General features: G+C 48.7%; 1 protein-coding gene across 2 annotated transcripts; it reads right to left on the reverse strand.

Moving 5' to 3' along the window:
• Positions 1–17,451: 17,451 nt before the first annotated feature.
• Positions 17,452–20,292, reverse strand: TIGD3 (tigger transposable element derived 3). Of its 2 annotated transcripts, none has more exons than XM_037840042.1 (2): positions 20,120–20,292; positions 17,452–19,253 (listed from the first exon to the last, which is right to left on the reverse strand). In XM_037840042.1, exon 2 carries the CDS (start codon positions 19,235–19,237, stop codon positions 17,819–17,821), a length of 1,419 nt encoding a protein of 472 aa, XP_037695970.1. In that variant the 5' UTR covers positions 19,238–19,253; positions 20,120–20,292; the 3' UTR covers positions 17,452–17,818. The 2 variants fall into 2 exon arrangements, with proteins under 2 accessions (XP_037695970.1, XP_037695971.1); XM_037840043.1 differs by lacking the exon at positions 20,120–20,292 and adding an exon at positions 19,765–19,820.
• Between the last annotated feature and the right edge of the window lie 897 nt (positions 20,293–21,189).

The raw sequence follows: 21,189 nt of genomic DNA on the forward strand, positions 1-21,189 counted from the left end.
TTTCCCATGGACAAGAACAATCTTTTATGCAATCTCGTTAAGCACAGCTAAGAAGTTCAAGATATTCAACATTGATACAAAGCTTACATTCTATATTTCCTCTTTTTGGTGTGTGTGTGTGTGTGCCATCTGTGCCCCTTTGAGCCTCCTCTCCTCCATCCTCACATCCCATCCAGGATCATCCTTGGCATTTAATTGTCATCTATTTAGACTTTTTTTTTTTTTTCCAATTGTGGAAACATATATACAGCCTAAATCTTTCCATTCCACCCTCTCCCTAGCATTCCATTAGTGGGATTAATCACATTTAGAATGTTGCAATGCCATCACCTTCCCACCATCCATTTCCAGAAGTTTCCCTTCACCCCAAACAGAGACCCTACTCTCATTTCTTAACTCCCCATTGCCCCTTCCCCACTTCTCAGAACCCCTACTCTACTTTTCATCTCTATGGTCATATTCTCTGATACTTTCTTTGTGTTTACCGTGGAGCTTAAATTTAACATCTTAAATCTATAACGATCCTGTTTTTCTTTTATACCAACTTAACTTCAATATGACACATAAACTATGTTCCTTTGCGCCATCATTTCCCCACCTTTATGTAGTTCTTGTCAAAAATTACATATTTTACATTGAGTCCAAAATCACTGATTTATCATTACAGTTTATGTATTTTAGACCCTGTAGGAAGTAAATAGTGGAGTTATAAATCCAAAATACAGTAGTATTGGTATTTATATTTACCATGTGATCTTTACTGGAAGTCTTTATTTCTTCATGTAGTTTCAGTCAATTGTTTAGTGTCCCTTCCTTTCAGCCTGCTCAACTCCCTTTAGCATTTCTAATAGGACTGATTACTGATGATGAAGTCCCTCAGCTTTTGATTATCCGGGAATACTTTTATCTCCCCTCATTTTTATCCTCCAGGTGTTTGTGAATTCTTCAAGTTTCTGATGCTTATTGACTTCTATTTGTGTTCCATTGTGGTCAGAGAACGTGCTTTGAACAGATTTTTTTTTTTTTTTAATTTATTGAGGCTTGTTTTTATGTCCCAGCATACGGTCCATTCTGGAGAAAGATCCATGATCACTAGAGAAGAATGTGTGTTCGAGTGACCTGGGATGTAATATTCTATATATGGCTGTTAAAATTTTCGATCTCTCGCTCTCCTTTCTTTGTTTCTCTGTTGGTAGGACTCACTTTAGTATCTCAAGTAGGGCAGGTCTTTTATTAGCAAAATCTCTCAGCATTTGTTTGTCTGTGAAAATTTAAGCTCTCCCTCAAATTTGAAGGAGAGCTTTGTTGGATAAAGTATTCTTGGTTGGAAATTTTTCTCTCTCAGAATTTTAAATATGTCATGCCACTGCCTTCTCCCCTCCATGGTGGCCACTGAGTAGTCACTACTTAGTCTCATGTTGTTTCCTTTGTATGTGGTGAATTGCTTCTCTCTTGTTGCTTTCAGAACTTGCTCCTTCTCTTCAGTATTTGACAGTGTGATCAGAATATGTCTTGGAGTGGGTTTATTTGGATTTATTCTATTTGGAGTTCACAGGGCATTTATGCTTTGTGTATTTATATTGTGTAGGAGGTTTGGGAAGTTTTCCCCAACAATTTCTTTGAATACTCTTTCTAGACCTTTACCCTTCTCTTCCCCTTCTGGAACACCAATGAATCTTAAATTTAGATGTTTTATTTTATCTATCATATCCCTGAGATCCATTTCGATTTTTTTGATTTTTTTCTCCATTCTTTCTTTTGTTCTTTCATTTTCTGTTCTGTGGTCCTCGAGGAGGCTGAGTTGTTGTTCAACTTCCTCTAATCTTGTATTATGAGTATCCAGAGTCTTTTTAATTTGGCTACAGTTTCTTTAATTTCCATAAGATCTTCTGTTTTTTTATTTACTCTTGCAATTTCTTCTTTATGCTCTTCTAGGGTCTTCTTTATGTCTTTTATATCTTGTGCCATGCTTTTCTTCATGTCCTTTATATCCTGGCCATGTTTTTGTTGCCTGTCTGTAGTTCTTTGATTAATTGCGCCAAGTACTGTGTGTCTTTTGATTTGGATGTTCTCCATATTGTCTGGTTTTATCATATGCTTTAAGATTTTCTGTTGTTTTTGGCCTCTTGGCATTTGCTTTACTTGATCTCTAATATGTCAGAACTGCAGCTTGGTGGCGTACACTTTCTCTATCTAACCAGCAGATGGCGTCCGTGAGTCACCTATTCCCCTCAAGTCAGTTTTCCCCAAATTTGTCTTTTTGGTGTGTGGGGATCTGACTCTTGTGGGGTCCAACTGGTGCACTTAATTTGGGTGTGTTGTCGGTGCTGTCCGCCTTGAAAGAGGGGCATGTGTCTGAGCGGTTAGGGAGGAAGGGCAGCTTAAATAATCAAACCTCCCAGGTGTTCCTGGAGATTTAAGGCTGTTCTCCGCTGCTGACCCACAAGTCCTTGGTATTGGCTTAGGTTCCCTGGGATTTCCGAGTGGTTCCCCCTTCCCTGCTGTGCTCTTCCCGGACCTCTGCTGAGGGAGGGCTGTACCACATCACAAGTGTGCACTGGCATCCAGGGAAGCCCTGGGATGCCAGTCTGTGCAGGGGCATTCCCAGCCTGCTTCAAAGATGGTTGAGTGGAGAGTGTTAACTTCCCCCTTTTCACACAGCTCCACCCTCTCAGCTCCGGGACAATCAGCCGTGGGTGTATTAAAGGCCACTGTCCACGGCTGACACTGTGGCATGTGTGTGGTGCTGCAGGAAAGACTCCCTGTCACACTGGGCTTCCCAGTGCGACTCTGGGCTGCAGGCCTGACCCCAGGCAGAAGTGTTCCCTGCCCGCTGGGGAGATGGCTGCAAGTCGTGCAGTCCTTTCTCCCTTTGGCTCCCCTTTGCCCAGCAGCGGTTTGGGAAGGGGTATCCTCCACGCCAGACATCGAGGAGTTAGCCCAGCCTGCTCCCGCTGTGCTTCACTGTGGGGCTCTCCCTGTGATCAAACTGTCCAATGCAAAAGGCAAAGAATCTTAAAGACAGCAAGAGAGAAGCGATAGGTCAGTTTTAAGGGATCCTTAATAAGATTAACATCCAATTTCTCAAGAGAAACCATGGAGTCAAGAAGGCAGTGGGAAGACATATTTAAAGTGCTGAAAGAAAAAAACCTATCAGCTAATAATAATACACCCATCAAAGTTGTCCTTCAAATATGAGAGGGAAAGTAAGACATTTCCAGACAAACAAAAATTAAGGAAGTTCATTACCACTACACCTGCCTTACAGGATATGCTAAAGGGGAGTACTCCATGTTGCAAGGAAAGGACCCTATACAGTATCTCAATAATAGAAGAAGAAATAAAGATTTCCAATGTAAAGTTAGGTTATTAATTTGAGATCTTTCTTCTTTTTTGATACAGACATTCATAGCTACAAATTTCCCTTTGAGCACTGTTTTCACTGCATTTCGTAAGTTTTAGTATGTTGTATCATTGTTTTCATTTATCTCTAAGTGTTTTCTAATTCCCTTTGTAATTTCTTCTTTAGCCCATGGGTTGTTTAAGAGTGTGCTGTTTAATTTCCACATATTTATACATTTTTCCAGTTTTCCTTCTGTTATTATTTCCAGCTTCATTCTATTGTAGTCAGAGAACTTACTTTTTATGGTTTCAATACTTTAAAATTATTTAGACTTCTCTTTTGCCCTAATATATCATCTATCCTAGAGAATGAACTCTGTGCACTTGAAAAGAATGTGTATTCGGCTATTGTTGGGTGAAGTGATCTATATATGTCAGTTAGATCTAGTTAGTTTATAGTTTATAATAGTCCTCTATTTAGATCTTCTATTTAGATGCTCTAAACAGTCTTGAAAGTGGTGTATTGAAATCTCCAACTATTATTGTGGAACTATTTCTCCCTTCATTTCTGTCAATGTTTGCTTCATATATTTTGGGACTCTGCTGTTAGTTGTACGTATATTTATAATTGTTAAATTTCCTGTTGAATTGACCCTTTTATTGATGTTGAAAAATTACTGATAAGGCGAGATTTACTTCTGCTATTTTCCTTATCCTTTTTTGTAAGTTGTATACTTTTTGTCCCTCCTGTTCTCATTACTGCCTTCCTTTTTGTTTCAGTGATTTTTTTTTTATAAGATACTGGATGATTTTTTAAAATGAGCCCTTTTGAATCACTTATCCTTTCCTTTTGCATAAATTTTTTTAGATATTTTCTTTCTGATTACCATGGGGATTACATTTAGCACACTAAATCTGTTACGACTTAGTTTGTGTTGGTTCCAACTTGTCTTCAATAACTTACATGTACACAATACATAAAGGATGAAGATCCTTCAATCTTATGTTGTTCCTGTCACAAATTATATCTTTATGCATTGTGTGCCCAGTAACAAAGATTTAACATTTGATTTTTGATGCATTTGAAATTTCAGACTTATAAGAGGAAAAAGCATTACAAATGAAAAATGAAATAACATTGGTGTACATATTCACCCATGTTTTTACTTACGTTGTGTGCCAGTTTGAATGTATTATGTCCCCCAAAATGCCATTATCTTTGATGCAATCTTGTGTGGGCAGATATATTAATGTTGATTAGATTGTAATTCTTTGATTGAGTGTTTCCATGGAGATGCGCCCCACCCAACTGTGGGTGATGACTCTGATTGGATAATTCCCATGGATGTGTGGCCCTGCCCATCCGGCGTGGGCCTTGATAATTTTACTAGAGCACTATATAAGCTCAGATAGAAGGAGGGAGCTTGCTACAGCCAAGAGGGACACTTTGAAGAATGCACAGGAGCTGAGAGAGGAGCTGCAGGTGAGAGACAGTTTGAAGATGGCTGTTGAAAGTAGACTTTTGTTCCAGAGAGGCTAAGAGAGGACAAATGCCCCAAGAGCAAGTGAGAGTGACATTTTGGAGGAGCTGCAGGTTGCAGAGACATTTTGGAGAACACAACCTAGGAGCAAGCAGATGCCTAGAGAGGAATGTTGTGGGAGAAAGCCATTTTGAAATCAGAACTCCAGAGCAGATGCCAGCCACGTGCCTTCACAGGTAACAGAGGTTTTCCGAGATGCTGTTGGCCACCCTCCAGTGACGGTACCCGATTGTTGATGCATTACCTTGGACACTTTAAGGCCTTCAGACTGTAACTGTGTAACCAAATAAACCCCCTTTATACCAATCCATTTCTGGTATTTTGCAAAAAGGCAGCATTAGCAAAGCAGAACACATTGGAAATCTTTATTTCTTCTTCTGTTATTGAGATACTGTATAGGGTCCTTTCCTTGCAACATGGAGTACTCCCCTTTAGCATATCCTGTAAGGCAGGTGTAGTGGTAATGAACTTCCTTAATTTTTGTTTGTCTGGAAATGTCTTACTTTCCCTCTCATATTTGAAGGACAACTTTGATGGGTGTATTATTATTAGCTGATAGGTTTTTTTCTTTCAGCACTTTAAATATGTCTTCCCACTGCCTTCTTGACTCCATGGTTTCTCTTGAGAAATTGGATGTTAATCTTATTAAGGATCCCTTAAAACTGACCTGTCGCTTCTCTCTTGCTGTCTTTAAGATTCTTTGCCTTTTGCATTGGACAGTTTGATCACAATGTGTCTTGGAATAGATCTGTTTCGGTTCATCCGGCTTGGTGTTTGCTGAGCATCCTGGATTTGTATATTCAAATCTTCCAACATTTATGCCAAGTTTTCTGCCATTATCTCTTCAAATTTTTTTTCTGGTCCTTTATCTGTCTCTTCTCCTTCTGGAACTCCTATGATGCATATATTGATATGCTTAATGGTGTCTGTATTAGTTACGGTTCTCTGCGGAAACAGAATCAACAAGAGACATCTATAAATATAAGATTTTATAAAAGTGTCTCACGCAACTGTGGGTATGCACAAATCGAAATTCCGTAGGGCAGGCAGCAAACTGGCAACTCCAATGAAAATGTTCAATGAACTCCTCAGGCAGCAAACTGGCAACTTTGATGAACTCCCCAGGAAATGCTTCACTGGTTAGCTGAAGAGGTGAAGGTCCTCTGTCTGTCATGCATAAAGGTCTTCAACTGGTTGGATTAAATCCATCTGATTGAATTCTCTCATTGCAGAAGACACATCCTTCATTGATGTAATCAGTCATAGCTGCAGCCAATTGATTGATGATTTAATAACCAGCCACACATGTCCTTGCAGTAATGGTTAGGCCAGTGCTTGCTTGACCAGACACCTGGACACCATCACCTGGCCAAGTTGACACACGAACCTAAACATCACCTTGTCCCACAGGTTCCTCAGGGTCTGTTCATTTTATTCATTATTTTTTCTTTCTCATCCTCAACCTTGACCATTTCAATTGTTTTGCCTTTGAGTTTGCTGATCCTTTTTTCTTCTTCCTCCAATCTACTCTTCAACCCCTCTATTGAATTTTTTACTTCAGTCATTGTACTTTTGAATTCCAGAACTTCCAGTTGATTCTCCTTTATAATTTCTATCCCATTATTGAAATTCTTGTTTTGCTCATATATTGTTCTCCTGATTTCCTTTAGTTCATTGTTCATGTTTTTTTTTTTTGTTCAGTGGTCCTATTTATGAAAGTTGCTAAATGATAATTGATTAGTCATTTCAGAGACTGTGTTTCCTTCAGAATATTTCCTGTTAAAATCTTTTTTTCCTGTGACTGAGCCATACTTTCCTGTCTCCTTGTATATTGTGTAAATTATTATTATTATTTTTTGAGAACTGGACATTCTGAGTATTGTGTTATGTTCACTCTGGAAATCTAGTTCTTCTACCCTTTAATTCTCTGAACTAAGAACAAAAAGAAAATAAACCAAAAAAAAAATCTACTAACAAACTGCCAAAAGACCCCTTACCCCTCCCATGCACAACCAGAAAAAAGTAAAATAAGGAAAAAAAAGTAATGAAGTGCACTACCCTTCTAATCTCCTGTCATGGACCAGTGTGAAGCCAGGAGTTGCTGCTTTTGAAGACAAAACCTAGGCCAGTGTCCCTGCTTGTCCCTCAGGGATGTACCAGACCCAAAACTATAAAACAGAAAAATTAAAACCAAAAAACAAAAAACAAATCCAACCAAGCAAAAGAAAAAAGTAAAAGAGAAAGAGAGGCAGAGATGCACTGGCTCTTTATGTCCCTGTAGGTGCTGGTGTTAAAGGCTGGAAGATCCTGCTTCTGAGAGAAACTGAGGCCAGTGTCTGAGCTGGGCTCTCAGGGATGTGCCAGACTAAACAGCACAAGAAAGAGAAAGAAGAAACCCAACCAACAAAAAAGTGCTGTGGGTCTTTGAGTCTTGGTAGATGCTGGCACGGGGCCAGAAGCTGCTGCTGCCGAGAGGGCTAGGACCAAGGCCAGGGTGTCCGCTGTGCCCTCAGGGATCTGCCAGACCAGGAAATGCCCACACACAGAAAGAAAAAAAAAAAAAAGCACTAGCTCTTTATGTCCAGGTGGAGGTGGATGCTGGTGGGAGGCTGGAAGCACTCTGCCCAGAGGGCTGCAACTGAGGCCAGCTTCTGTCCTGGTCCCTTGCAGATTCCCTAGACTGATCTCGACCCTCAACCCCAACTTTTAGAGGAGGAGATTTCTTCTGCCAGCCGCTCTGGGAATCCAGGCAGCGTCCTGCAGTTGCAGCTGTTTCTGCAACCACTATTGCGGGACTGAGCAATGAGACTGGTCACTGGTTAGTGCTTTCACTTAAAAGAATGAGCTCTCGGCAGCCTCTGGCTTCCTCTGGCACTCCTATGGTTGTTCTAAATGCCCATTCTGGTTCCAGGGTTACCACCTAGTTAAATCCATTCTCTATTTCTAGCTCTTTCATTTTTCTAGTGGAGGGAATGGTTTGTAAAGCTTCCTACTCTGCCATTTTGCACCTGCCTAACTTAACTTTTTGAAACACAATTTGGATCAGGTCATCCCACTCCTCGCATTTAAAACCACTTGGATGGCTTTCTCATTATTCTGAAGAATCAGGGCAAGCTCCTCCCCACAGCCTCCAAAGCCCTTGGACATTGACCTCGTCTTGGTCCCTTAAACTTGCCAGGCTCCCTCTTACCCCAGGACATTTGCACAAGCTGCTCTCTTCATCGTTGTGCCTCCCACTCATTCTCCAGCCGTCTTCTCAGCATCACTTCCTTAGCAAAACCTTCCTCAGCCCCTGGCTCTAGGTTATAGGCCAGTGGTTCGGAATCCCTCGGAGGGCTTGTGAAAACACAGATTGCTGAGTCCATCCTGGAATTTCAGATTCAGAGGTCTGGGGAGGGTATGAGAATCTTGCAATTCACTGAATTCCCTGCTGGTGGTAGTGGTGGTATGGGCCCCACTTTGAGAACCGCTGGCTGGTGCTGTCTTGCCATCCCCCTTCTGCAGTCTGCAGTTACACACCTTCATGTGACTCTGATTATATTTGCCTTCCTTCCAGACTGTGAGTTCTATGAGGAAGAGAACACGCCTACTTTTTCTTATCCTTCTGTATCCAGTTGACATACAGAGGCACTCAATAATAGCTGTTGAATAAATGAGTGAATGAATGAATGAATGAATGAAAAAGGGTCTTCCCAACTTCCCTTCTGGCAGGCTGGTGCTCTGGATGTTATATACAGTTCTCCTACTATAAAGCACCTAGATTTCAGATCAGTTACAACATAATTTAAAAACTGTTGCTAACTTTGCCAGAAATAAGAATCCATGGGTCCTTCCAAACAGGGCTTGGTGAGTAGAAACCAGGGTGTTGGAGGTGGGACTGCCCCCGGGCAATCGCTGATAGCACAGCCTTGGAGATTAAAGAACCACAGGAAACATAAGACTAACCCTGAGTCCACATACGGTAGCCGAGCTGAACCCATGACTCAAATTAAGCCAAGATCCTGGAAGGGGGCTATACCTTTAGTGAAAGGGTCAGCTAGAAAAAACCCACCCACCTACAAGGAAAACTGCCTCTCTCCTTTGCAGAGCCTGGTGGAAAATATTAAGAATAAAATCTGTCTCCCCTGTAAAGTGGGAGCCAACTGCCTGCTCACTATGCTACCCTTCAGGCCTGGGACCCCTTCCTCTGAGAAATTAAATTCTCATGTTAGTAGCACACCCTCGTGCCCAGTAGGAGTAACTACACACTCTTCTGAAGATGAGCACCCCAAGTCAGAATCTTCAGGTTTTCTACAGATTGAGTGCAACCATGACAAAAATTCCCATAATATAAAACCACCAGAAACACAAGGAAACAAGCCACCATGAGTTAAAGCATCAGTGGAAACAAAACCAGATTTTGTCCTCTGCGGTCGCAGTTGATTCGTCTGGGGGGGGGGGTGGCGGCCGGTTGCTAAATCCTAGGCTCCCAGGATTGCTCGGAGGGTACCGGCGGCGGGGGCTCTTTCCCGGAGGCGAAGGCGAGGCGGGGGACTTGGCCAGGTCCCCGGCGGGGTGGCGTGCAAAGTATGGAGGGCGGCGAGAAAGGAACAGGCGGGACACGGTTCTTTTAGGGTGAAGAAGCCAAGAGAGTTTATTAGGGGAGAGTACAAGCTTATATCGGGCGTTTAGAGGGCGGGGTAGCTGTAGAGGTTAAAGGCTTGGATTGGTTCTGAGAGGGCGCGGAGGTTGATTGAAAAGGGGCGAGAGTTGCTCCGGTAACGGTGTCTGGCAACAATGTATGCGCACTGGTGGTAATGGGAGTTGCACTGGCAACGGGGAGTGTCCGGGCAAGATAAGGGGGTGGGGAAAAGGCGGTTCCCTCCGGCAAGCCTCCCCTAACAGTGGTATTTTGGGTGAGGAAATGGGGCCTGCCTCCGGCCTCACTTTCCCAGGCCCAGGGGGCTGTGGAGGGCGCTGTCGCCCGTGCCCACTACCCTCCCCAGGGGTGGATCCGGTCCCCCAGCCCAGGCCCGCCAAGTTGAAGCACGTAATCAGTGTCCCGCATTTCCCCCTTCTTTTCTAATTAAAGGAAGAAGCTTACCGGAGAGGCCCGCTAAGGGATGAGGGAAGGGGGAGGCCGGGGAGGGGAAAAGGGGTTGACGGTGGCTCAGCGAGGCTGGAGCTCGGCGTTGGTGTGGCGCCCGGGCGCTCGACAGGGGCCTTGCTGCTTGCGGGATGGACGAGGGTGGGGGGTTTAAAGTTGGAGGTTCAGAGAAGCTGGAGCTCGAGGTTGGTGCGATGTTCAGGCGATCGAGAAGGGCCTCGCGGTCGGCGGGTTGACCGGTGGCGGTGAGGTCGCGGAGGGTTGGTTGTCATCTCGGAGTAGGGAGCGTCAGAGGTGGCGAGTCGCTGGTACTGGACTTGCACGAACGAGGAAAAAATAGCATCCGTTTGTTTCCTTACAAGCTGGACAATTCTGCGGATAATGCAGGGTCCTAAGGTGAGAGCTAGAATAATCATTAGTAGGGGGCCGAGGAGAGGGAGGAGGTAAGGGAGGAGGGAGGTAAAGATGTGGGACCAATAGTTGGCGGCTTCACGGTTTCTTTTGCGTTGTTCTAGTCCTTCCCGGACCTTTTTTAGGCTGTCCTCGGCGAGACCTGTGGAATTGGCATATACACAGCACTCTTCTTCTAGGGCGGCGCAGAGGCCTCCTTCTTTGAGGAGGAGAAGGTCGAGACCTCGGCGGTTTTGGAGCACTACCTCAGAGAGGGAATTGACAGAATTTTTAAGATGGGAAATAGCGTCTTGTAGGTGACGAATGTCCTTGTCAACAGCCGCCCGGAGGTGAGTTAGGGCGGAGCCTTGACTGGCTAATGCAGCGATTCTGGTGCCAGCGCCTGCAAGACCTAGGAGGGAGGCAATCGTGAGGACGGTGATGGGCTCTCGCTTTTGCAGTGGGGCAGAAGCTGCAGTTGTTTCCAGGCGGAGGAAGAAGTCTTCCTCGCTGTGGTATAGGACCCTAGGGATGAGGACAATTAGGAGGCAAGTTTCATTAGTTGTATTGAGGGTTTGCACGTTAAGGCAGGGGGTAAGCCCTGTAGAGGAGCAGAGCCATTGGGAGGAGTTATGAGGGATGAGAAATTTTGCAGAGCTGCTGGGAGATGAGTAGTCGGCGCAAGCTGTGAGGTTGGGAGAGTTACTTGAGCGAGGGCGGATGCACTTTCCTGTAAAGGAGACTGAATGAAAGGTTAGGGGGACGGCAGAGGTATTCCAATTGCATTCCGAGGGGCTGTCCTCTGTGTTTTCTGAAAAGGAGAGGTTGGAGGCAACTGGCTCATACAGGGGGGAGGAAGTGGAGAGGCAAAGCCAGCAGGAGGAGGTAAGATTGGGGTTGGAGGAACTCACTGAGGTGAAGGCCGCTTGGATAAGGCCGAGGAGGGGAGAAGAGTAGCGAGAGGAGTAGCGAGAGGGGGGTAGAGGAGGTCGGGGTGGTGGGGTTGGCGATGCGTTGTTTGCAGCCGAGGTGCGGTTTCCAGATGCGCTGCTTGTAGTTGAGGTGAGGCTGGAGGGCTGTGGATAAAGGGGGTTAATGACTTGGTTGGGACCTATGCCAGAGGGTGTTTTTAATGCAGTATTTTGGCATGGTTGGCTTACAGCCTCCTTTTTTATGAGAATAAGTGATCCTCGGTCGGTTCCTTTTTCATAGATTCTGAAGCCCCAAGTTCGACCGAGTAACCAGGAGGGATCAGTGAGGAGCTGCACTGTAAGATTAAGATGTGTGCAGTTGCCTGTAGGCGCAATGTGGTGGTGACCTCCATAAAGGCCCCAGTTAATGGGTTCATCAGATGGTTTGCAGTTAAAGGGGGCCCATCTTAAAGTTAGGTAATGATCAGTGGCGTAAGGCTTCCAAGCAGTGGCTAATGTTTCACACCCCCAATATGCACAGTAATATTGGTTGGGAGCATTGCAGTACTTACATAGCAAATGTATAAATGAATGAATATATATGTATATATATATATACACACACACATTTGAATACTTAATCTGTCTGGTATAGGCCAGTTTTGAAGAACTCCCACAAGTTTTGCTGCTTTTCCTGTAACTACTGCCTTCACCATCAGAATTCCTAATCAAACCTACCCTTTTTGTTTGGGGCACCAAATCCGAAGACAGATTAATTTGCACCAGTAAACGTCAAGCTGCTTTCTTTCTTGAAAAACTAATGTTTAATGTAATGTCTGTTTGGATACTATTCGAAATTGTTGATTGCATGTGGTTAATGTTGCATTAGAGCACTTTGCAATTGCATAATTCATTAATGTTTTGTGAGCTTGCATTTGTGAGTTACTGGATGATCAGACTGAATTTGTCAAGTACTCCATTGTACATCTCGCCTAGATGTCAATGACTGCCAGTAATACACAGTTTGAAATGAAACTATCTAAATTTCTTGTTTTATCACACCTGTTATCTGTAAAACATTTGTAACTAGCTTTTTTAATTTATTACTTGAATTGTAGGATAGTGAATCACTAATTTTTAGTTGCTGAGGTTAGCATTTTAGTGATTACTAAGCGCTGTCAGTCTTTGGAAAAAAAGAACATATGTTTTGTATTTGAAGATCTCTGAAGAACCCGTTAGAATGGGCATGTATTCTAATTGTTTTATGTCACATGATTCGTGCTGTAGAAGAAACATGAATTTTGTTCAAAAAAGAGATGGATACCACTTGGTCTTTCCGAGTGGTAAGAATGATGTCACTGTTAATATACTGTATGTTTACATTTTATTTAAATTCAGTCTCCTGTGCATAGACTGATAACCTTCCCCCAAAACAACGGTGATCACAATTGTTTTCTAAAAACTTCTTAAAACTGCCACATTTGGCAGTAAAAATGCGTTTGCGTGTAATAGCCCAGAGATTTCTATATAGTTAAATGTCTAAAACGGTGAAATGTGCCACTTTGGCAAGTTACAGTGGCTTATGTTTTTCATAGTAAACTCAAATGAACTGCTATTTTTGATAGTAAATGTCATTTAATAGTGTATTTGACATTTGAGCCTCACTGTAAAATTAATGCAGAGGAGAAAATTTTTAATGTAATCTTGATTTTACCTCATATATTGTACATTCCAAAAACTCTAAACTTTTTAAAGATTATAGATACACTACCAAACATATACCTTAAAATTGTATAAGGTTGAAATTCATACAAATGAAAAAATATAATCTCATAAAAAATACATAAACTGTGTAGCAAAAGTATCTTTAAAATCCAAGGAAAATAAAAGTTGTATCATTCTTTTTTGAAAAAAAAAAAAAAAAAAAAAAAAAAAAAAAGGGGGGTTGATTATTGAGTAAAGAAAATGAGGTAAACCGTGGTCGCGAGGCCGAAGGAGACGGCGAGAATAGAAGGCAGGAGCCTCTAGTAGCGAGAGCAGTTTGTGGGGGGGCGGTCGCAAAGAGGCACACCGCGCGAAACAAAGAAACAAAGACACAAAGGACCACAGCAAAGTAATGGAGGGGAAGAGGGAAAGCTACTGGAGGAAGAGTGTTAGGAGGAATGGGGGGACATAGGAAGAGAAGACGAAAGGTAGTCGGGGGTAAGAGTTAGGTTAACGCGGGAAAGGAAGAGCGGCCCGGGCGCGGAGCGGCGTGGGAGAGGCGGCTCCGGACGTGGAGCGGCGAGGGAGAGGCGGCTCCGCGGGGCGGCGAGGGAGAGGCGGCCCTTACTTTGCAGGTGAGGAGAAGGGGAGCTGGAGAGGCGTCCGGGCGAGCGGGTGGTTTTACTGGACCGCTGCGTGGAGAGGACTTTTAATTCCAGGGGCCCCACGTTGGGCGCCAGTTGCGGTCGCAGTTGATTCGTCTGGGGGGGGGGGGTGGTGGCCGGTTGCTAAATCCTAGGCTCCCAGGATTGCTCGGAGGGTACCGGCGGCGGGGGCTCTTTCCCGGAGGCGAAGGCGAGGCGGGGGACTTGGCCAGGTCCCCGGCGGGGTGGCGTGCAAAGTATGGAGGGCGGCGAGAAAGGAACAGGCGGGACACGGTTCTTTTAGGGTGAAGAAGCCAAGAGAGTTTATTAGGGGAGAGTACAAGCTTATATCGGGCGTTTAGAGGGCGGGGTAGCTGTAGAGGTTAAAGGCTTGGATTGGTTCTGAGAGGGCGCGGAGGTTGATTGAAAAGGGGCGAGAGTTGCTCCGGTAACGGTGTCTGGCAACAATGTATGCGCACTGGTGGTAATGGGAGTTGCACTGGCAACGGGGAGTGTCCGGGTAAGATAAGGGGGTGGGGAAAAGGCGGTTCCCTCCGGCAAGCCTCCCCTAACAGTGGTATTTTGGGTGAGGAAATGGGGCCTGCCTCCGGCCTCACTTTCCCAGGCCCGGGGGGCTGCGGAGGGCGCTGTCGCCCGTGCCCACCACCCTCCCCAGGGGCTGATCAGGTCCCCCAGCCCAGGCCCGCCAAGTTGAAGCACGTAATCAGTGTCCCGCAGTCCTCCAAAGCTTTCAGCTATTAGATTTATCAGATACAGAATATAAAATTACCACACATGAGAAAAAGATAAAAGACTTACAAGAGAAGAAACAACAGACTAAAAAACTGATTAGGGATATTTGAAAAAGAACCCATAAGACGGCTCATGGCTGAAGAGAACTGAAAGATGGGAAGATATTACTCAAAGGTACAAGAGGATGGAAAACTGATCTTTCTGGATTTCGGCTTTCTGCATCCAGTTCACCAGCCTCTCAAGACTAACAACAATAACAAGACTAATAATAATAATATCTAACACATATAGCATTTAAAATGGTGGCTGGCTTGTAGTAAACACTACGAATATTAATTTGTTTAATCCTCAAAACCAAGCCATATTAGTGGTAACTGTGCATTCATTTCCCCCCACTTGTTTGTGGCTACCTTAGGAACAGGGACTGTGTCTTATTCTTTGATGTCCTGGAGCCTTGCATGCCTTCTGAACATAGAGGATATTCTTTATAGGTTTGTAAATAAATGGAATTAATACGCATAAATTTCTTTGTTTTCCCCTTCTCGTGCATGTGGGAACACCTGCAAAACTGGATAGGACTACCGACCTTGATAAAAAAAAAGGGGGGGGGTGGTTCTTTTGGAAATAGACATCATCCTTGCTTCCTCTTTTTCAGCCTCCCCACCAGGAAGTCCCATCTGCTGCAGAAGCTTCCTAACTTCCTTGGTTTCCTGTTTCCACTTAGCTCTCTATCTCCCCATCTATTCTTCATGCAGCGATCAGAATTTCACTTTTAAAAATATGAAACAGCTCATGGTCCTTCTTTGCCTAAACCCTCCAAACTTCCTCTCACACTTAGAATGAAATTCGCAAGCCCCTGCCCACCTCTCTACTCGCCCCCCTCCTCGGTGCTCTCTCACCATGTTTCAGCCACGGGGACAGTGTTTTTCTTCTTTATCCTGTCGAGCTGTTTCTAATCTCAGAGACAGTCCTTGCACCTGCTGCTCCCCCTGCAGAGAACACTCTTCTTTCAGAAGCTTGGCTGTTTCCTTCTTATCGTTCATGGTTCAACTCAAATGCAGTCTCCCAGGCTGCCCTGCCCCAGTCACTCTGACACCATTATTTAATTTTCATATCAAATGAAAGCAGGGATGCTGTCTGTCTTGTTCTTTGTCAGCCCCAGTGAGATACTCAGTAATACTGTTTGCATGAGGAAATGAAGTCACTTACGAATTAGCAAGCAAATATACCATAACCACGCAAGAAAGGGAGAGATTAATTGTGCCTTAAAAAAAGAAAAAGCTCTGGGAGAGTCGGCAATAAAGCGCTGTGTTCTGTCTCTCTAACAGGAGTTGGACATCTAAGAGCAGGGAACTTCATTGCTTTGGCCTTTAGAGACTGTAATTTTGGTTTCAACAGTTTTAAAGAGATGTGTCAGAACTGCAATGATTTCCCAAAGAACAATTTAAATGACAGCAGGGTAGGATAAATAGAACTTGGGAGGAAAGGCTAAATGATTTGGAATCTTAGGCTAGAAAATGGAAGGCCAGGCAGGCAGTTTCATAACTGTTTAAAAGAGCAATACATGGGATGGCCACACGGCCAGTGGTCAGTTAGGACAATGAGCCGAACTAAAGGATCAGCCATGCCTTTAGTCACCTACCATGGCAGTGCAAGCAAGAGGCAAAGAGGGAAGGTTCTGTTTTTCCCTGTGGCACGGTACCCAGCGAGGGTCAGATGACACGCAGGGCAGATGGGGGGCATTCTCACTGCCGTGGAGCCCTGGACCAAAGTTCCTGCCTCTTTACGTACCCAGAGGCGGGAGTGGGGAGCACTAGGAGTGGAAAGGCACCGAGTCCAAGCGGAGAAATGTCTCAGCCAAGGCCGCCCCATAAGGAGGCCCCCAAACCAACCTCTAAAACCTGGGCTGGGGATGCAGATATGCACGAGCCTGGCCAGCCCCAGGGGGCCCTGAGGCCTTGAGACTGTCACTGCCCCCAGAAAACTGCGAGGCACTGGCTGTGCACCCAGCCTGTGTGTGTGTGTGTGTGTGTGTGTCTCTGTGTGTGCAACTTCCCCATGAGGCCTACCAGGCTAAGCCACGTGCCCGCGGACAGGCCGGAACGATCACACCTGGGATTGGGCCTGGAGCCCATCTCCTCACCAGTCAGAATCTGGGTTCCCAAAGGCCAGGCATGTTGTTTCCAGGTAAAACCATTCTCTTCCCCATCCCACTTCCACGCTCTGGCTCAGGTGTCACCAGCTCTCACCTGTCAAGAGTTGTTCTTCTAGAACCCCAAGAACACCTTCCCTGCCCTGACGGAAGCCCTTCAGTGGTGCCCACAACTAAGCTTGGCAGGCTAAAGGCCTTCCCCATTCCTGTGTACAGGACACTCTGGGGGGACCGCCACCCTCCCTGGCTGCCCCCTGCTCTTTTGTGTGCAGTTGTCTCTGCTCCTGTTGTCCCCTGGCCTGCAGTGGCCTCTCTGCTCCCTCCCAGGCTCCCTGTCCTTCAAGCTGCAGCTCAAAGATCGCCTCCTCCGGGAGTCTCCCCTGGCACCCTGCACATGCCTTTATCACATCACTCTCCACGGTCACCTCCTGCGAGGTCCTGACCAGTGGACACCATCTGTGAAAGTGCATCACACAGGAGGCCTTGCTGAAGAGATGTTGCGAAGTGAAGAAATGAATGGAAAACAATGGATGAATGCCTATCCCGAGTGCCGGCTCCTTTCTGCTTCCCTGATGTGTCCGTGGCCTGACCCCCCTCTTTCCTCAGACACGGCACTCGGCAATTGCCACCACAAAATCTAAGCGTGAAATTATCAGCAGAGCAGAATGTTCTGATGCTATACTTGGGATCTGCCCGTCCTCAAGCTTTCCTTCTCCTTAGGGTGGCACTGAGATGTCCCATTCGGAGAGCCCTTCCTGCTGGAATTCAGGAAGAGGGTCTCCTCCCGGCCCACCACAGACAGCTGCATGGCAGTACCTGCCAGCAATCAATTTCTAAAATCCGAGTTGAAAGCTTTCCCCCTTCTCCCATGAAAATAACACCCTGGCCTCTTCTATGATTAAAAAAACAACAAAACTTTATTTCCAGCAGCAGAACTGTTTTCCACACAGGGTTCAAGGGATCAGCCTGTCTGAAAAGTCCAAATTCCGCCTTCCCCAGCCCTGGCCCCCCTAGGCTAACGGAGGCTCTAGAACCTTTGGGTGGGGTTTAGAAACTACAAGTCTAGACCCACTGCCTCTAAAGCCCCATTTCTAGACACCCTCTTCTCCCCTCTCCCCAGGGCTTGACTAACTCTTTCAGAGCTTAGACTTGGTATCCCACCTTCTGTCCCTTCCACACTTTCTATAAAAGCCATATTTCCATAGGAAAGAGACCAGCCCCTACTCTGCACTCCGTGGGGGTGTTTCCATGGGAAACAGGAGAGGAGGGGGCTCTGCGGGGCAGTGAAGGGCCCTTCACGGGCAGCACAGCCGCTCCACCTCCTCCTCACAGTCGTAGAACTTTTGGAACAGCTCAGGGGAGGTGCCGTGGCACTCGAACCACCTCCTCAACGTGCCCAGGGCCCACAAGGCATCAGCTTTGGTGGGCAGGGGCTCGAAGCCGTCCCCTCTGCTCCCCTCCTCATCTCTGGGGCCCGGCTCCTCCTTGCACACTCCGGGGACGGACTCCTCACCCTCCAAGTCCACAAAGCGGGCAAACTCCTCCAGGCTCAGTCCCTTGGGTACCGGTGGCATCTCGGAGACTTTGTCTACGCAGGTGGGCGTTTTGCCGGGAGCCAGTCCTTCCTGAACGAAGCTGCTTAAAATGAGCTGAGGAGGCACCTTGGCCCAGGCCGCGGCCGCCATGTGCAGCGCGTCCAGCACGGTAATGCCTGCCCCAGCCTCGGCCCCAGAGGTGCTGTCCCCCTCGTTCCGCGCAGCAGCCAGCTTGCCCAACAGGCGGTGCCGGTAATGGGCCTTGAAGGCCCGGACCACGGAGCTGGGCAGGGATGGCATGGAGCTGGTGGTGGCCAGGGGCAAGAGCTGCACGTGGCAGAGCCCGGGCAGGCCTGCCAACTCCTCCACCATGCGGGCAGCCAGCAGCAAGGCCACCTGTCGGCCCTGCCGCCCCATGTCCAGGTCAAACCGGGCCAACCACTCTGGCCAGGGAATGCCCAGGTTGGGGTGGTAGGAGGCAGGCAGAGCCTCAGTGCTGACCCCGAAGAAGCACCGGGGGGCAGCCTGGAGCCCACCCACCAACAGCTGTTGCTTCTCCATGCCCCTGCTGTTGGCGCACAGCAGCACCTGTAGTCGGTCACAGGTGCCCACTCTGCCGGGCACTGCCCGGTACAACAAGGGCACTTCAGCACAGCCAAAGACATCCTCGGGGGAGAAGTCTTTGAGGGAGAGAGGCGGCTGGGACCGGGACGTGAGCCCTGGGGGAGGAGGTGGTTCAGGGGGGAACGGAGGCGAGAGTATGTGGCGGGCCCCGAAGCCAACGTTGTTCCGGCGTTTCCAGCGGACCAGCCAGCCAATGCTGGGCATGAAGTCCTGGCCCATGATGTCGGCCAGCTCCTTGGCTTTGTGGAGCAGCATGGGCCCCGTCACGTCCCAGGCCTTGGCCCGGGCAATGTGGTACCAGCAGAGCAGAGCCTCGTCGATCCCGCTGTACTTGGACTCCCGCTTGCGCTTGCGCTCGCGGTTGGCGGTGCCGCTGCACCAGTCGGCCAGCAGCTTCTCCTTATTCTTGCAGATGCGTGAGATCTGGGGCTGGGAGACCTGGAAGCGCCGGGCCACTTCCGACTGGGACATCTTGGACTCGTCCAGCAGTTCCAGCACTTGGATCTTCTCGGCCAGGGACAGGGCATGAAGCTTCTTCTTGCTGCTCAGCTCCATGCCTTCTCCGCAGCAACTGTGGGGCGAGGAAACAGGAAGCTGAGGCCAGGAGGGTGGAGAGGGGCCCGGTGAGGAGGTGAGGGAGGTTGAGGGCAGGGAAACAGGCTGGTGTGAGGGACACACCTGGGAAGAGTGGACCAGCTGGGCAAGGGGGAGAGGGTTACCCCGATAGGAGGCGAGAGGCCTGGGCTGGGCGCTGATCTCGAGGAAAGCCAGTGCAGAGCTGGGAATGGGGGTGTCTCTCTGCTCAGAGGGACGGGGTGGGGATGGGGGCGCTGGGCTGGAGTTTGGCATAATCAAGGCAGGGTGAATAGAGCCACGGGGACGGCTGCAAAGACAACAAAGGAGTTGGGGTGGGGGGGAGCTGGGGTAGGGGCTGAGTGGGGCAGCTGTGAGGAGATAATAAGCCTGGGGCAGGAAATCCCTGGGTGGTGAAAGGGGGTGTTGGCCTGGGCTGAATTTAGATGAAGACGTTGGGGTTTGGGGAGGGGGACTGGATGAAGAATTGAGGCGACAGGTGCACTGACCACAAAAGGGGACTGATCCGGGCTGAGGGAGCCGGTCTAATTTGGTGTTGGATCCTGAGAGGCTGAGGCTGGACGAGGGTCGGGTCTGGAGGGGGAGTGGGAGGACATGACCGAGAGGGCAGGTGCAGGGGCGACAAAGGGCGATAGGGGCGCGGAGGCCGCGGGCAGCGGGGAGGGGGAGGGTGCGGATGGCCCCGGTGCGGAGGGGGGCGGCCTGGGACGGACGCCTGGATCCCGGCCGGCCGAGAGCCGGGGATCCGCGCCCGGGCCGGCCTCTCCCCACTGGGCCGCGAGTCCGTCGGCGGGGCGGACCCAGGCGCCCGCCGCCCGCCCGCGGCCTCCGCTGCGCACCCACCTCAAGCGCTCGTCCCGCCGGCTCCCGCCCCTGCCACGGCCCGGCTCGCGCGCCCGGTCCCGCAGCCTCGGGAGGGCGGGGGGCGGCCCGGGCGCCCCGACCCGGAGGGCTGAACGGCCGCGGGGCTGCGCGGCGGCGGGCGGAGGGCGTGCGCACTGCAGGGCCCCGCGCGCGCCGGCCGCCCGGGCGCTCTCCCGGCTGCGGGACCGCGGGGCGGCCCTCGGCTCCCACCCGCCGCGGCCCCGCCCCGGTCCAGCCCGATTGGCTCCCAGGCCCGTCCCGTCTCGGCCCTGGCTAAGTCTCATTGGGCGGCCGGGAAGTGGCGGGTCCCGTCCCCGGGGGGCGGGAATCCCCGAGGCGCCGCGGGCTGCTGGGGACCGGCCCTCGGGGCGGCCTTCCCGGCCGAGACCCCAGGCAGCCTCACCCGCCTGGCTCCCAGCAGCTAACACCCGTCCCAGGGTGGGGAGGGAGGGGCAAGGAGGACGTGGACGCGCGGCGGCTTTACCATGGACAGCGCCGGAACAACTACTTGCCTGGGGCCAGCTGTGATCTAGGGCGAGTAAGGACGACTTTTTATTCGCTCTGGTACCTGTTAGCTAGATTCGAGTTCCTAAACTCAAGATCGAATATCCTCCCCTTCCTCGCTCACCTCCATCCTGCCTGCGCCTGACCTTGGGTAACTCCGCCAGCCCGGCCGCCTCCCGCTCCCTCGTTCAGCCGACCGGAGGGCTGAGCCCCAGATCGAAGGGGTCCCCCTCTCCCTGCATCCCTCCCTCCCCACGCCCCATTCGACGGGCTAACACTGTCCGTCCTTCCAAGATCCATCCTAAATAGCACCCTAACAAACTCCCAATTCCTCTCACCTGTGCCCTGCTCTGTACCGCTTTCCCCTTTTTACATTTCCCTCGTGGCCCTAGGCACACCCAGGAGGCCCATGCACTTCACTCCCTCTACTCTGCCCTACTTCCCGCGGCAAAGCAGGACTGAGGCCGCACTCGGCCCCAGCCTGGAGCAGTCACTGCTCCTTTACCGAGGCCAGGGCCCTCCGGCAGGTTGACAATGGCCTTCCA

Source organism: Choloepus didactylus, chromosome 6, assembly GCF_015220235.1.
Source record: "Choloepus didactylus isolate mChoDid1 chromosome 6, mChoDid1.pri, whole genome shotgun sequence".
Classification (NCBI taxonomy): Eukaryota; Metazoa; Chordata; class Mammalia; order Pilosa; family Megalonychidae; genus Choloepus; species Choloepus didactylus.

Excerpts from the sequence above, each read along its gene's own strand:
- TIGD3 (XM_037840042.1), bottom strand. The coding sequence starts at position 19,237 with ATGGAGCTGAGCAGCAAGAAGAAGCTTCATGCCCTGTCCCTGGCCGAG.